Genomic DNA, 12,500 nt, shown 5'->3' with positions numbered 1-12,500 from the left:
ATAAAAACTTGACCTGATTTTAGGCGTGGTCCGCTTTTGGCTATACATACATTTTCACAAATAAACTGCCCAAGACTAATTATTGTGGACGTTTCTTCACAATAATTATGATGATAATGATGATGGGGAAAATACCAATTCAAATTGACTGCATTCAAAAAGATGTTACGGCATGGATCGAAATTATAAATTCTCCCATTTTCAGCTATTAAATAATAGTTAAGTACTTGAAAAGCCTGTTTTAAATTGTCAAGCTCCAAATATTTCGCTACCGAGGTCTGATTATGAGTTATTAAAGGGTAAAATGATGAATAAAAATTCGCAATTTTGGGGCTGTTCCAAAGGACCCAATAAATTTTAATTGGAATTAGAGGATCTTTTTAATTGATTGTTTTATCACATTGTGATATTTTACATCGTTGAATGGGCCCATGCGAAAACAATTAGATGATGACAAAATTATCAAAGATTGGGATTCTTATTTCTGTTCAAGAGCGTATGAATAGTTCCGTGATTTTGGCTAAACGATTGTTGAACCTTGCGTTGGAATAAATGGAATAAAACGGATTTTTATTGGTACGATCTGACCTATTATCAGAAATCAATTCTGAACCTGACGGATCATTTCTTTTTCTGATATAAAAAATATGAGATTTCACTAAGTCGATTCTTAGGAAATCTCGAATCAGACCATTTGTCCTTACTTCAACAAAGGAAGCACAGACCTCTTCGGCGAAAGAACTTTTGTTGTCTTGGTCCCAACTCAACACTAAACAAGTCCGAACTAGTTGAATACTTGTGTCAGAAATTCTCCGAGTCGGTTTGCCATTTCCATAAAGGATATAATTGACAGCTCGAAGTTGCATATTATCTTTTCCCGAAATGGATCCTGGGGGAAGAGTGTTGCTAAATTTAGACCGTCCGGTATTTCATATGGGGTTACAGGTCGAACCAAAACAAAATACTTTTTCTTGGTAGGTGTGATCCGTTGGACATAGATCCAATTTTTCAATTTTTTTGATTCCTTAGAGTTTGTTTTGCCCGTTCCTGGTGGTATCAAGATGCCACTGTGTCGAGATATCTTATCTCTTTCTCCGGGAAAATAGATATTACCCGAAAAAATTTTCAGTTCAACCTTTTTTTTTCTTTCCACTCGGACCAATCCGCCCACTTGGCTTCTTGTATTTAAAGTGATTTGGGTATCTACTCCAATGATACTATTGTTCCGTACCATTATGGAAGAAGATTCGATAAAATATGCACTTCCTCGGAATGAAAAAATCGATCTACTTTCATTTGGTATTTTGGCTTAACCTTTTTGACTCCTCGATACTCAATCACATCCTCCCTTTTGACGATTGAATGCGCCCCTAGAGTCCCATATTTAGTAATTCCTGAACTCTTTCTTCTGTATCGAGGATCGTCAAAAAAGCAAGAATACTTTTCTACGGAAAATACCATTTATGGGTATTTTGATCGAGATACCGAATGGGAATGCAGCATTAGTTCTTTCTCTTGGTCTTGAATCAATTGAAATGGAATAATAAATCTATTTCTTCGTCTCTTTGTTAATAAATCAGCATTCTCGTGGAGAATAGCAGAATATATGAAATCACAATGCCCAGTACCTATTATTCGATTCAATTCTGAATAATCGTAAATCCTATCTTCTTTTTTATCCGAAAAATCCGAACTAAATAAGTTGTGTCTCACTTGATCATTATTCACTGAGAATCTAGAAATATATCTTCGTTCGGCAGAAAGATAATGAATGTTTATTTGATCTTGATCTTTGTGGAGCGAAAAAGGAACTACACTGAATTTGTACGAACCCCCTGATAATATCCACAAATGGCTTGTTTTTGGTAAGAGATGGACATTACTATATGTAAATTCAAGAATGGTACACATCGGTACTCCAGTGCATTTCCCCCTCTGAGTCAGAATAAATATGTTTTCGAACCCTCTCTTTCAAATTTAAAGTGTATGTTCCCGCGCGAATCTCAGCAATCACTTGTTCTGATTCTACATATTGATCGTTTTGAACTAAAAGAAAACTTTTGGTGGAATAGTCACCTTATGTATAATATCTTCGCTCTCAATAATTACATACAAGTCCAGATAACATAAAAAGCAGGATGCCCGTGACGTGTGCGTGTAGGATGAACCAAATCCTCATTGAATTTGATTTTCCATTAAAAGGGCTCGTACATGTTCTGCAGTACCCCTGTAAATACCCGCCGGTATGAAAAGTTCTTAATGTTAGTTGCGTTCCTGGTTCTCCAATGGATTGCCCCGCAATAATACCTACAGCTTCTCCCAATTCAACCAGGTCACCATGAGTGGGGCCTGACCATAACATAATCGACAAATCCAAGATGTACTCCTACAAGTAAAGGGAGTTCGAATAGATATTGGTTGTGTTCGAAAGGCTCTGAATCGATCGACAAGCCCAAGCCCAATATCTTGATTTCGAATGGCAATGCACCGCGGACCCATATATATATCGTCCGCTAATACACGACCAATTAATGTTTGATAAAATTCTTCTGGAAGCGTCCTCTTTTGAGGACTCACAGAAATCCCTCGGGTGGTGCCACAATCTGTTCTACGTACAACAATGTGTTGAACTACTTCAACAAGTCTGCGCGTAAGATATCCAGCATCTGATGTTCGTACGGCGGTATCCACAACCCCTTTCGGCTCCGTAGCAAGAAATGATATATTCTGTTAAAGACAGTCCTTCGCGTAAATTGCTTTGAATGGGTAAATCGATCATTTGTCCTTGGGGATCCGACATTAATCCTCTCATACCTACTAATTGGTGCACTTGAGATGCATTTCCTCTAGCTCCTGAAAAAGACATTATATGGACTGGGTTAAACGGGTCAGTCATCCTAAAATTAGGATTCATTTCTTGTCGCAAATATTCACTTGTAGCATACCATATCTCAATTGATTGGCGTAATTTTTCTACCGCGTGTACATTCCCAAAATGATGGTGTTTTTCCAAAATCAAACTTTGTTGTTCAGCATCTTGGACTAGCCATCCCTTAGAAGGTATCGTTAAAAGATCATCAATTCCTAATGAAATGGATGTAGCAGTGGCTTGCTGGAAACCCAGAGCTTTTACTTGATCCAGGATGTGTGATGTATATGCCATTCCGAAGTGATCTATTAATCTGCTAATAAGCCGTTTAATGGCAGTTCCATCTATCACTTTATTGTGAAATACCAGATTGGCCCGTTCTGCCATAAATACCCCCTTATTCCGCTGAGTGGACTTCGCCAATGGGTTTGAGTCAATGATTGGAAAACTTCCTTTTCTCGATCTTGATTGTGGTAGAAAGTCGGGTCAGGAACTGGGGTCCTAGTTGAACCGAGAGACCTGAATTCATATTGGTGTCATAGAATTTTTAGCTTAGATACCATATGATTGGGTATCATATGAGTAGGCCCGAAAACCCTTGTATAGCTTCTTCGATTTCTCGGTAAAGAGAAATATGACCAACAGTGGTTCGAATGTATATACAAAGAATTTTTTTTTTTAAACTTCTTACTATTAGATAATGTCCATAAATCTCATGATAGGTACCCAAAGATTCATAGTGAACTTCGATGGGAGCTTCTCTTGAAGCAATAACGCATTGCTCTAGTCGCCACCGGAGCCACAAAGGACTATCTAAATTGATTCTTTTCTGCCTATAAGCTCCAATCGCATCATAGGAATTACAAAAAAAAGGCTCCCTTGTAGACTTATAGTTATTATCGTCAATTCTTTCATTTTGATAGCTTTTTCGATTCCATGGATTATACCTATTCGCACAAATACCTCGACGATTCCCACTCGTTAATACATAGAGCCTAATAAGCATATCTTGAGTCGGTACAGAAATGGGATCCCCAATAGCTGGAGATAAGAGATTCATATGAGAAAACATAAGTAAACGAGCCTTCGCTTGCGCCTCTAAAGATAAAGGTACATGAACTGCCATTTTATCCCCATCAAAGTCTGCATTGAATCCTTTACAAACTAATGGATGTAAACAAATAGCACATCCTTCCACTAAAATAGGTTGGAATGCCTGTATACCTAATCTATGCAGAGTAGGCGCTCTATTCAGCAATACAGGATGTCCCTGCATAACTTCTTGCAGTATTTCGCATACAATCAGCCCTTTTTCCTGAATTTTACTCTTAGCAACTCCTATGTTCGGAGCAAGATGTTGTCTAATTAGACCGCGAATTACAAATGTCTGAAAAGCTCTATTGCTATTTCATGAGGCAATCCACAGCGATGTAATGAAAGTGAGGGGCCAACAACAATGACAGAACGTCCCGAATAATCGACTCGTTTGCCAAGCAAAGTCTCGCGAAATCTTCCCTCTTTGCCTTCAATTACATCTGAAAACGACTTGTAAACCTTATTATGACCGTCCCTCATTGGTTGTCCGCGGATTCCATTATCAAGAAGTGTATCCACGGCTTCTTGTACTAATTTTTCCTGACACATTACTAATTCCCCTGGCGTAGATCTACTTGTTGTTAATAGATCGGTAAGAGTATTATTTCGATAGATAACTCTTCTATAGAGTTCATTAATATCCGAACTCATTAGTTTACCCCCATCTATCTGAATGATCGGTCTCAACTCGGGAGGAAGAACCGGTAATAGACATAAAACCATCCATTCTGGTTCTATATTTGTTCGAATAAAATGCTTAGCCAATTCCATGCGTCTAACCAAAAAATCCTTTCTTCTTCCAATTTTTCGATCTTCCCATTCATTACCCGTGAGGCCTTCTTCTCCTAATTCTTTCCATTCTACCACCGAATAATCGATAAGAATTCGCAAATCTAGATCGGCTAATTGTTCTCGAATAGCACCTGCTCCGGTAGAAATTTCGCGACTTCGAAATGTATCGAAACCTTGGGTAGTAAAAAAAAGTGGGATACTGTATTTCCAGGATTGAATTTCATATTCGAATGAACCTCGTAATCGTAAGAAAGTAGGTTTTTTAGCGATGGGCCTAGCAAAAGAAAATTAGGATAGGGTCTCTGCGGATCCCCTCAAAATCGGACATGAGAGTTTCCTCTCATCCGGCTCAAGTAGTTACACCAAATAAAGATAAAGTAAAGGAGTTCTCGCTTTCAAATTCTAGAACCCCCCAAAAAGGTCTACTCTTTACTCAAGTTCCAAGAAACATTTCATTGATTGATTCTTCTTTTATTGATTTATTGATTTCGATTTTCTTAATTCTTTATTCAATATTCAATTCAAAATTAGGACATAAATGAAATGTGAAATTCTTGAGTAGTCTACTTCCCCTCGAATGCTGAATCCTCTAAAATTAAAGGAGTGTCATAAGGGATTTACTTGTCTATGTACCCTTCCATTCGATCTCTTAGGTCCTGCGGTACCTCGACGATTATACCACGATGCCCTTAACTTAAAGCCTAAGCCTATATGCGATGTATAGACTCCTGCAACCATGACATATTTGTTTCCTTGAACATAATTTCATTTCTTTCTAAAAGAACTAAAAGAAATGAGAGCGGTTAATTCCACAAAAAAAAGAAGTCTTTTTTTCACGAGGTACAACTCAAAATTCCTAGTTATTTATTTTTACTGACTCGACCATAGACCAATTCCCTTTTTATTTGGGAGTATTGAATACGCCCATAATTCTGAGCTTCATGTTACTCTTCCCAAGAGACATGTCAGATCCAGGGCATCCCAATTCGATTGAATGGGATGACAGTTTCTCATTCCTAATCTGTAAAATAATAATTTCGATCAAATCACACATCGCAGTATACTAGACCCTCTAATTCTTTAAGAGGTTTGTCTAAAAGATTGGCGATATAACTAGGAAGACGTTTCAAATACCATACATGAGTTACTGGACATGCCAGCCTTATGTATCCCATTTGATATCTTCGTATCCGAGAATCAACAAATTCAACTCCGCATTGTTCACAAAATTTAGGGCCCTCCTTTTGATTTCCAATTACTCGATAATTTCCACAAGCGCAAATTCCACTTTTTATAGGTCCAAAAATTCTTTCACAAAATAATCCATCCTTTTCCGGTTTATTGGTTTTGTAATGAAAAGTATAGGGTTTTGTCACCTCTCCAACGGTTTCTCCATTAGGTAGGATTTTCTTGGCCCAAGCACTTATTTGTTGGGGAGAAACTGATCCAATTCGGAGTTGTTGATGTTTATATCGGTCGATCATAGAAGAAAAATTCTGATTCATTCCGATTAAGCTTCCTTCCTATTAATCTGGAAGTTCTTCTCAGATACAAGGAAATGATTCAGTTCCAGAGCCAAAGATCGTAATTCTCGGACGAGCAATCGAAAAGATTCTGGAGCATCTTCGGGTTTAGGTATTGTTCCTCCAATGATCGTAGTCCCAAGTACTTCTTGGCGAGCTCTAATATGATCAGATTTATAAGTAAGCATTTCTTGTAAAATATGAGCAACACCAAATCCCTCTAGAGCCCAAACCTCCATTTCTCCTACTCGTTGTCCTCCTTGCTTGGACCTTCCTCTAAGTGGTTGTTGTGTAACAAGTGCATAATGTCCACTGGAACGCCCATGTATTTTATCATCAACTTGATGAATTAATTTCAAGATATAAGGTTTTCCTATTATAACAGGTTGCTCAAAGTGGCCTCCTGTTCTTCCATCAAATATTCTGCTTTTTCCTGGATATTCGGGTTCAAATACCCATGGATTCGCTGTTTGCTTACTGGCTTGATATAATTCGGAAAACACTAGTTTTCTCGAAGCCTCTTGTTCATATCTCTCATCAAATGGTGCTATTCGATAATGTCTATCTAGTAGACTCCCTGCTAACCCAAGCGAGCATTCAAATAGCTGTCCTACATTCATTCGTGAAGGTACTCCTAATGGGTTGAAGACCATATCAACAGGTCTTCCGTCTTGCAAATAAGGCATATCCTGTCTAGGTAAAATTTTTGAAATGATCCTTTATTTCCATGCCTTCCGGCTACTTTATCGCCTACTTTGATTTCGCGTTTCTGTGAAATATATACACGAATCGTTTCCGGATTATAACTAGAACCCCCTTTTTTCTGGACCCATCTCACATCGATGACTCGACCCCTCCCACCTATAGGTAATTTGAGACAAGTTTTGAAGTGGATACCTGAATCCCAAGTATGGCCTGTAATAATCTATCTTCTGGAGCATACGATGATTCTTTCGCCACCTGAGGCGTTAATTTCCCTACTAAAATATCGCCTGTCTCCACCCAAGATCCCAGCATCACAATTCCATTTTTGTCTAAATTGCGGAGTAAATGGGCTTCTAGGTGCGGTATTTCGTTAGTGATTCTTTCAGGACCTTGGCTTGTCACATGAGTCTGAATTTCATATTTTCGTATGTGAAAAGAAGTATAAATATCTTCATATACTAGACGCTCGCTAATGAGTACCGCATCCTCAAAATTGTAACCTTCCCATGGCATATAAGCTACTAGTACGTTTTTGCCCAAAGCGAGTTCGCCACCAACCGTAGCGGCACCGTCCGCTAAAATTTGCCCCTTTTTAATGCATTTACCCCGCCGAACCCGGGCAGTTTGATGCATACAAGTATTTTTGTTGGAACGTTGATACATAACTAATGGAATGCCTAGAGCATCTCCATTGACCGATAAAATAATCTTGTCAGTATCGGTCGAAATGATCTTTCCCTCGTGATCGGCTATAGCGGGAACTCCTGAATCTAGAGCCACTTGGCGTTCCAACCCAGTTCCAACAATGCACTTCTCGGAACGAGAAAGCGGAACTGCTTGGCGTTGCATATTAGAACTCATTAAAGCCCGATTCGCGTCATTATGCTCGATAAAAGGAATGAGGGAAGCTCCAATAGAAAAATATTGAAAAGGAAAAATACTTCGAAGATGAACTTGTTCCCATGCAATAGTCAGGAATTCTTGGCGGTATCGAGCCGGAACAACCTGTTCTTCCTGAATACCCTGATTCAAGGCCAAAGAATTTCCTGCCGCTACCATATAATATTCATCTCGACTTGGGGATAAATAAAGCATCTGTGCTTTTTTTGATCTCTCAAAGATTTTATAAAATGGACTTTCTAGAGACCCCCAATGACCAATCCTGGCATGAATTGCTAAGGATCCGATAAGTCCAACATTGATCCCTTCAGACGTGTCAATTGGGCAAATGCGTCCATAGTGACTAGGATGGATATCTCGTATCCGAAAATTAGCAGTTCGCCCGGTCAATCCTCCGGGGCCCAAATAACTCAATTTTCTCCCATGCACTATTTGTGTCAATGGATTTGTTCGATCCAAAACTTGAGACAATGGGTGTAATCCGAAAAAGGATTCATAAGTGGTTGTTAATGGAGTCGAAGTTACCAAATTCTGAGGAGTCGGTATCAATTTATGCCTAATTGCTCCGCATATAGTTCCTCTAACTACATTTTCTAAACGAACCAGAGCCAATCCGAATTGATCTTGTAAGAGATCCGCTACAGAACGAATACGCTTATTTTTCAAATGATTCATATCGTCAAGTGTACCCATTCCAAATTTCATTCCAATCAAACGATCCGCAGCTGCCAATATATCTCGCGGTAACAAAAATGTATTGTTCTGAGGTATATTAAGATTCAATCTCTGGTTCATATTTCGTCGACCAATCCTTCCTAATTCACATCTTTGCTGAAAGAATTTCTTTGTAATTCTTTACACAAGGATTCAGAAAATACCGATCCCCGCCTACACAAGAAAATTGTTGATAAACTCCAAATGGCATTTTCTTTTGACCCAATTTTTTTTTCCTTATCGGTCAGGAAAGACAAGAAAATCTCAGGGTAGCAAACATTCTCTAGAATTTCTCTTAGATTCGAACCCATAGCTGATGATAGAACTAGAATAGATATTTTCTGTTTCCTACTTACACGAGCCCATATCCTTGCTTTTCTATCAATCTCTAATTCTAACCTCCCTCCCCAATCTGATATTATGGTACCAGTATAGACCGAAATTCCGTTATGATCCAATTCTGATCGATAATAGATACCGGGGCTTTGCAATATTTGATTGATCACAATTCTGTATATTCCATTTACTATAGAAGTTCCGAGGAGTTCATTAAAGGAATGTTTCCAATAAAAATTGTTTGTTCTTGCATATCCTTACTGGTTTTCCAAATTAATCCTGCGGATACATATAATTCAGAAGAATATGTGAGTGATTCATATACAGCATCCCTTTCTTTTATCAACGGTTCCACCAATTGATATGTTTCACAAATAATTGAAATTCAATTTCTTGCTCTGTATCTTCAATTTTGGAAACTTATAAAGTTCTTCTGTTAAGCCCTGATCCATGAACCCACAAAATCCTTCAAATTGTATCTGATTCAACCCAGGTATTGTAGACATTTCCCATTTTCATCCCTCGAGCATTTTGAATTTCCCATTTCAAAAGAATCCCATTCTTTCTCATTCTTCATCGAATCCTACGAATCGATCTAATAATGATGGAATTGAATTTCTATTCTGTTTACTGAATCACATGAAATTTTATCTAACTCCATATACCATATAATATATGTGGAATGTATGAAATATGAAATGCGTATGAACGGAAGAAGAAAAATTATACTCAAATTTTTATTTATATTTAGAACAAACAGATACAGAAAAGAATTGATAAATGCCATTTAGCCGCATGGAGTTTTGTTTTTGTATAGAATATAAAAAAAAATAATTCAATTTCTACCATTATTATGATATTACATATTCCAATCCGATTGAATACCAGAAAAATGAAAGGAATTCCTGATTTGATCTGTTCATTGAGATAAAGACAAAATAATTCTAAAATATATATATAGGGAGAGAGTTGATTTTTCTAGCGCTTAATTTTTTCATGGACTCCATTGTTCAAAAAACGATTCGCAGAGAAGATAGATGTTTTTACCCACTTTTTAGTTTTTTATTTTTTAGTAGAATATTTAGAATATGATTGAAGTGCGTACGAAAAGGGGGCTTATATTTATTAAACATGTGCAGATATAGCATTTCTATTTATATATGTCTTTCTTTTATTCCATTATAACGCTCTAATGGAGACAAGACATGGCGTGCTCTATCAAAAATTCTATTTTTTCTTTTATTTTAATCTATTCAATGAAAAATTGAAACACGATAATTTCGTGCTGATTCCCTATGGACATCATATCTAGATAGATAAAATACCTCATTAGATAACTATAACTGTGTAACAACTTATGCTCTGGGGTTTACATAGACTCATAATTGCTGTTATATTATTATAATATACTTGAAATTCAGAAAGTTTTTTTTTTATTGAAAAAAAAAATCAATACTGATTAGTTATGTATCCAGTTTGATTTTCTTATACCATTAGAAAAAGACAAGTGAAGAAGAATCGTCCATAAATTTGCAGTCAATAGTTAATGGTTCCAATTTATTTGTCCTGAATTTTGACTTTTGTAACTGAGAATCCACATTTTCTTTTTCAATAGAAAAGAAAGGGAAAGTTTTTAGATATTGTGTGTCTTGAGATACTATAACCAATTGAAGGTATGGATCCGATCTAAAAATGAAAAAGAAAAGGGGGATACTCTCCTTTTTTTGTTTGTAGCCTTTTGGCGACATGGCCGAGCGGTAAGGCGGGGGACTGCAAATCCCTTATTCCCCAGTTCAAATCCGGGTGTCGCCTGATCAACAAAAAACTCGAAATCCTAACGTCTCCTAACGTCTAGGATTCAAGGAAAAACTAAAGTAGTGGAAGGGAATCAGTAAATCTTGATATGGGAGCCCCCCTTACTAATGGAGTGGCTACTAGAGGAGTCTTGAATTAGATTGATAACGGAGTGTCTAATTAACTAATGAATGGTTGTAGAAGGGTGGAAGATACTTTGTATACAGACGGATGAAAGTCTCTGAATGTTCAGGCATCCAATTAATATTAGATTGATAGATAATCGGCTTTTACTTAATGAGGGACACCAAAAGAAAGAATAAGTCTTATTATTGATACATGTGAGTAACATTCTTTGATATTTCAAAAGTGTTACTGCGCATTTTGCTTGTGCTTAATGGTTCTCGATTTTACTCGAAATCATATAAGAGCTTGTTATAGCGGATTTATCGAAGTGATTCATCAACGGTATGCGTGTCACAATTCCCTTTTCTTTTGACTTGCGCCAGTAATTCCACTATTATTAGTGAACAATAATGGAAAATGGAATTCTTCATATTTGTTTCATATTCATAGAGATAGGGGACATAATACATGGATATAGTAAGTCTTGCTTGGGCTGCTTTAATGGTAGTCTTTACATTTTCCTCACACTCGTAGTATGGGGAAGAAGTGGCCTCTAGGGTATTCCCAATTGGGGTTGAGGAATCAAACCGTATCAATTGTTTTCTAGATCGTTTTGAAAAGCCTTTTTTTATTTTAACCATTTTATTACCCTTCACTTCGAAATTCTTGGATTCTAGTGGAGTAATGTATCTTATGAATAACACCTTTCAATCAAAATCAAACAAACATTCTAATAATCCCTATGTTCGTATTTCGAAAGTTAAAGGATCCGGATGATAGTAAATTAAAAAAAAGAATTCTCCCTAAATTGTTCATTTTGATGAACCAGCTCTACCAGAGTTAGAAACGGACAATGAGGACAAGGAACCCCTTGTTTTCAGTATTTGCTTGTTTTTATTTCTCCTCTTTGCTGTTCAAAGAGAAAAAAGTCTTTTTTATTTAATTTAATAAGATCTTGCCTTAGTGTAGTCAAGCATATTAGACACTACCACTCAGTTTTAGTTGAATTTCATTTATGAAATGCTTCTATTGACTCCATTTCACATCATGGATCAAAGAAGTTAAATCTAAAAATCGGCAGGGTATAATTTTTTTCGAAACGAAATACGAAGAAAAGTTACCATAGAACTCTTTGGATCATCTGTCAGTTACCTTAACGAAATTTCTTTTTTTGGAATGTTCAAAAAAAGATTATTTTGGTTTTCTTTTTTTTTATTAATTTAATTAATATATGCCTATTCCATTCCATTTTTCCTTCATTTCTGATTATTTTAATAGGAATCTCGGTATCCACCAAAAATCAAATCCATGAAATGAAAGAATTATAAAATCGTAAGACTTGCCTTTCAATTATTTCTAGATTAATTGAAATCAACACAAATAAAATAGATCAAGCGAAGAAATAAAATTGAGATACTAAGTGTACAGTACATATATTTAATTGATATCGACATGTATGAAGATCCATATTGTGGATTCATCTATATTAAGCTTGTATCTTTTCACATTACAATAATAGATATAGATAGTATGGTAGAAAGATTCATATTTTTCTACCATACTATCGAGTTTTATAGGATACTGCTGATTCTAGTCCATTCATTTTATTTAAGACGTGAGATTTGAATCCTTTTTCTTAACTCCTT

At 36.6% G+C, this 12,500-nt stretch overlaps 1 protein-coding gene, 1 non-coding gene and 1 pseudogene across 2 annotated transcripts; 1 reads left to right on the top strand and 2 right to left on the bottom strand.

The window, feature by feature from the left end:
- Positions 1–2,553: 2,553 nt before the first annotated feature.
- Positions 2,554–3,379, bottom strand: LOC128037046 (DNA-directed RNA polymerase subunit beta''-like). Its single transcript, XM_052627324.1, has one exon. The coding sequence runs from the start codon at positions 3,254–3,256 to the stop codon at positions 2,636–2,638; it is 621 nt and encodes a 206-aa protein (XP_052483284.1). The 5' UTR covers positions 3,257–3,379; the 3' UTR covers positions 2,554–2,635.
- A 42-nt stretch (positions 3,380–3,421) lies between these two features.
- LOC128037047 (DNA-directed RNA polymerase subunit beta-like) lies at positions 3,422–9,464 on the bottom strand (annotated as a pseudogene).
- A 1,210-nt stretch (positions 9,465–10,674) lies between these two features.
- Positions 10,675–10,746, top strand: TRNAC-GCA (transfer RNA cysteine (anticodon GCA)). Its single transcript has one exon. It is a non-coding gene; the product is annotated as a tRNA-Cys (tRNA).
- Positions 10,747–12,500: the final 1,754 nt, after the last annotated feature.

Source organism: Gossypium raimondii, unplaced genomic scaffold (assembly GCF_025698545.1).
Source record: "Gossypium raimondii isolate GPD5lz unplaced genomic scaffold, ASM2569854v1 Contig00188, whole genome shotgun sequence".
Lineage (NCBI taxonomy): Eukaryota > Viridiplantae > Streptophyta > Magnoliopsida > Malvales > Malvaceae > Gossypium > Gossypium raimondii.
The sequence above is the reverse complement of the archived record's forward strand: the minus strand, read 5'-3'. Positions and strand labels throughout refer to the sequence as shown.

What these genes read in the sequence shown, in the direction of transcription:
- LOC128037046 (XM_052627324.1), bottom strand. Translation starts at nt 3,256, where the DNA reads ATGGCAGAACGGGCCAATCTGGTATTTCACAATAAAGTGATAGATGGA.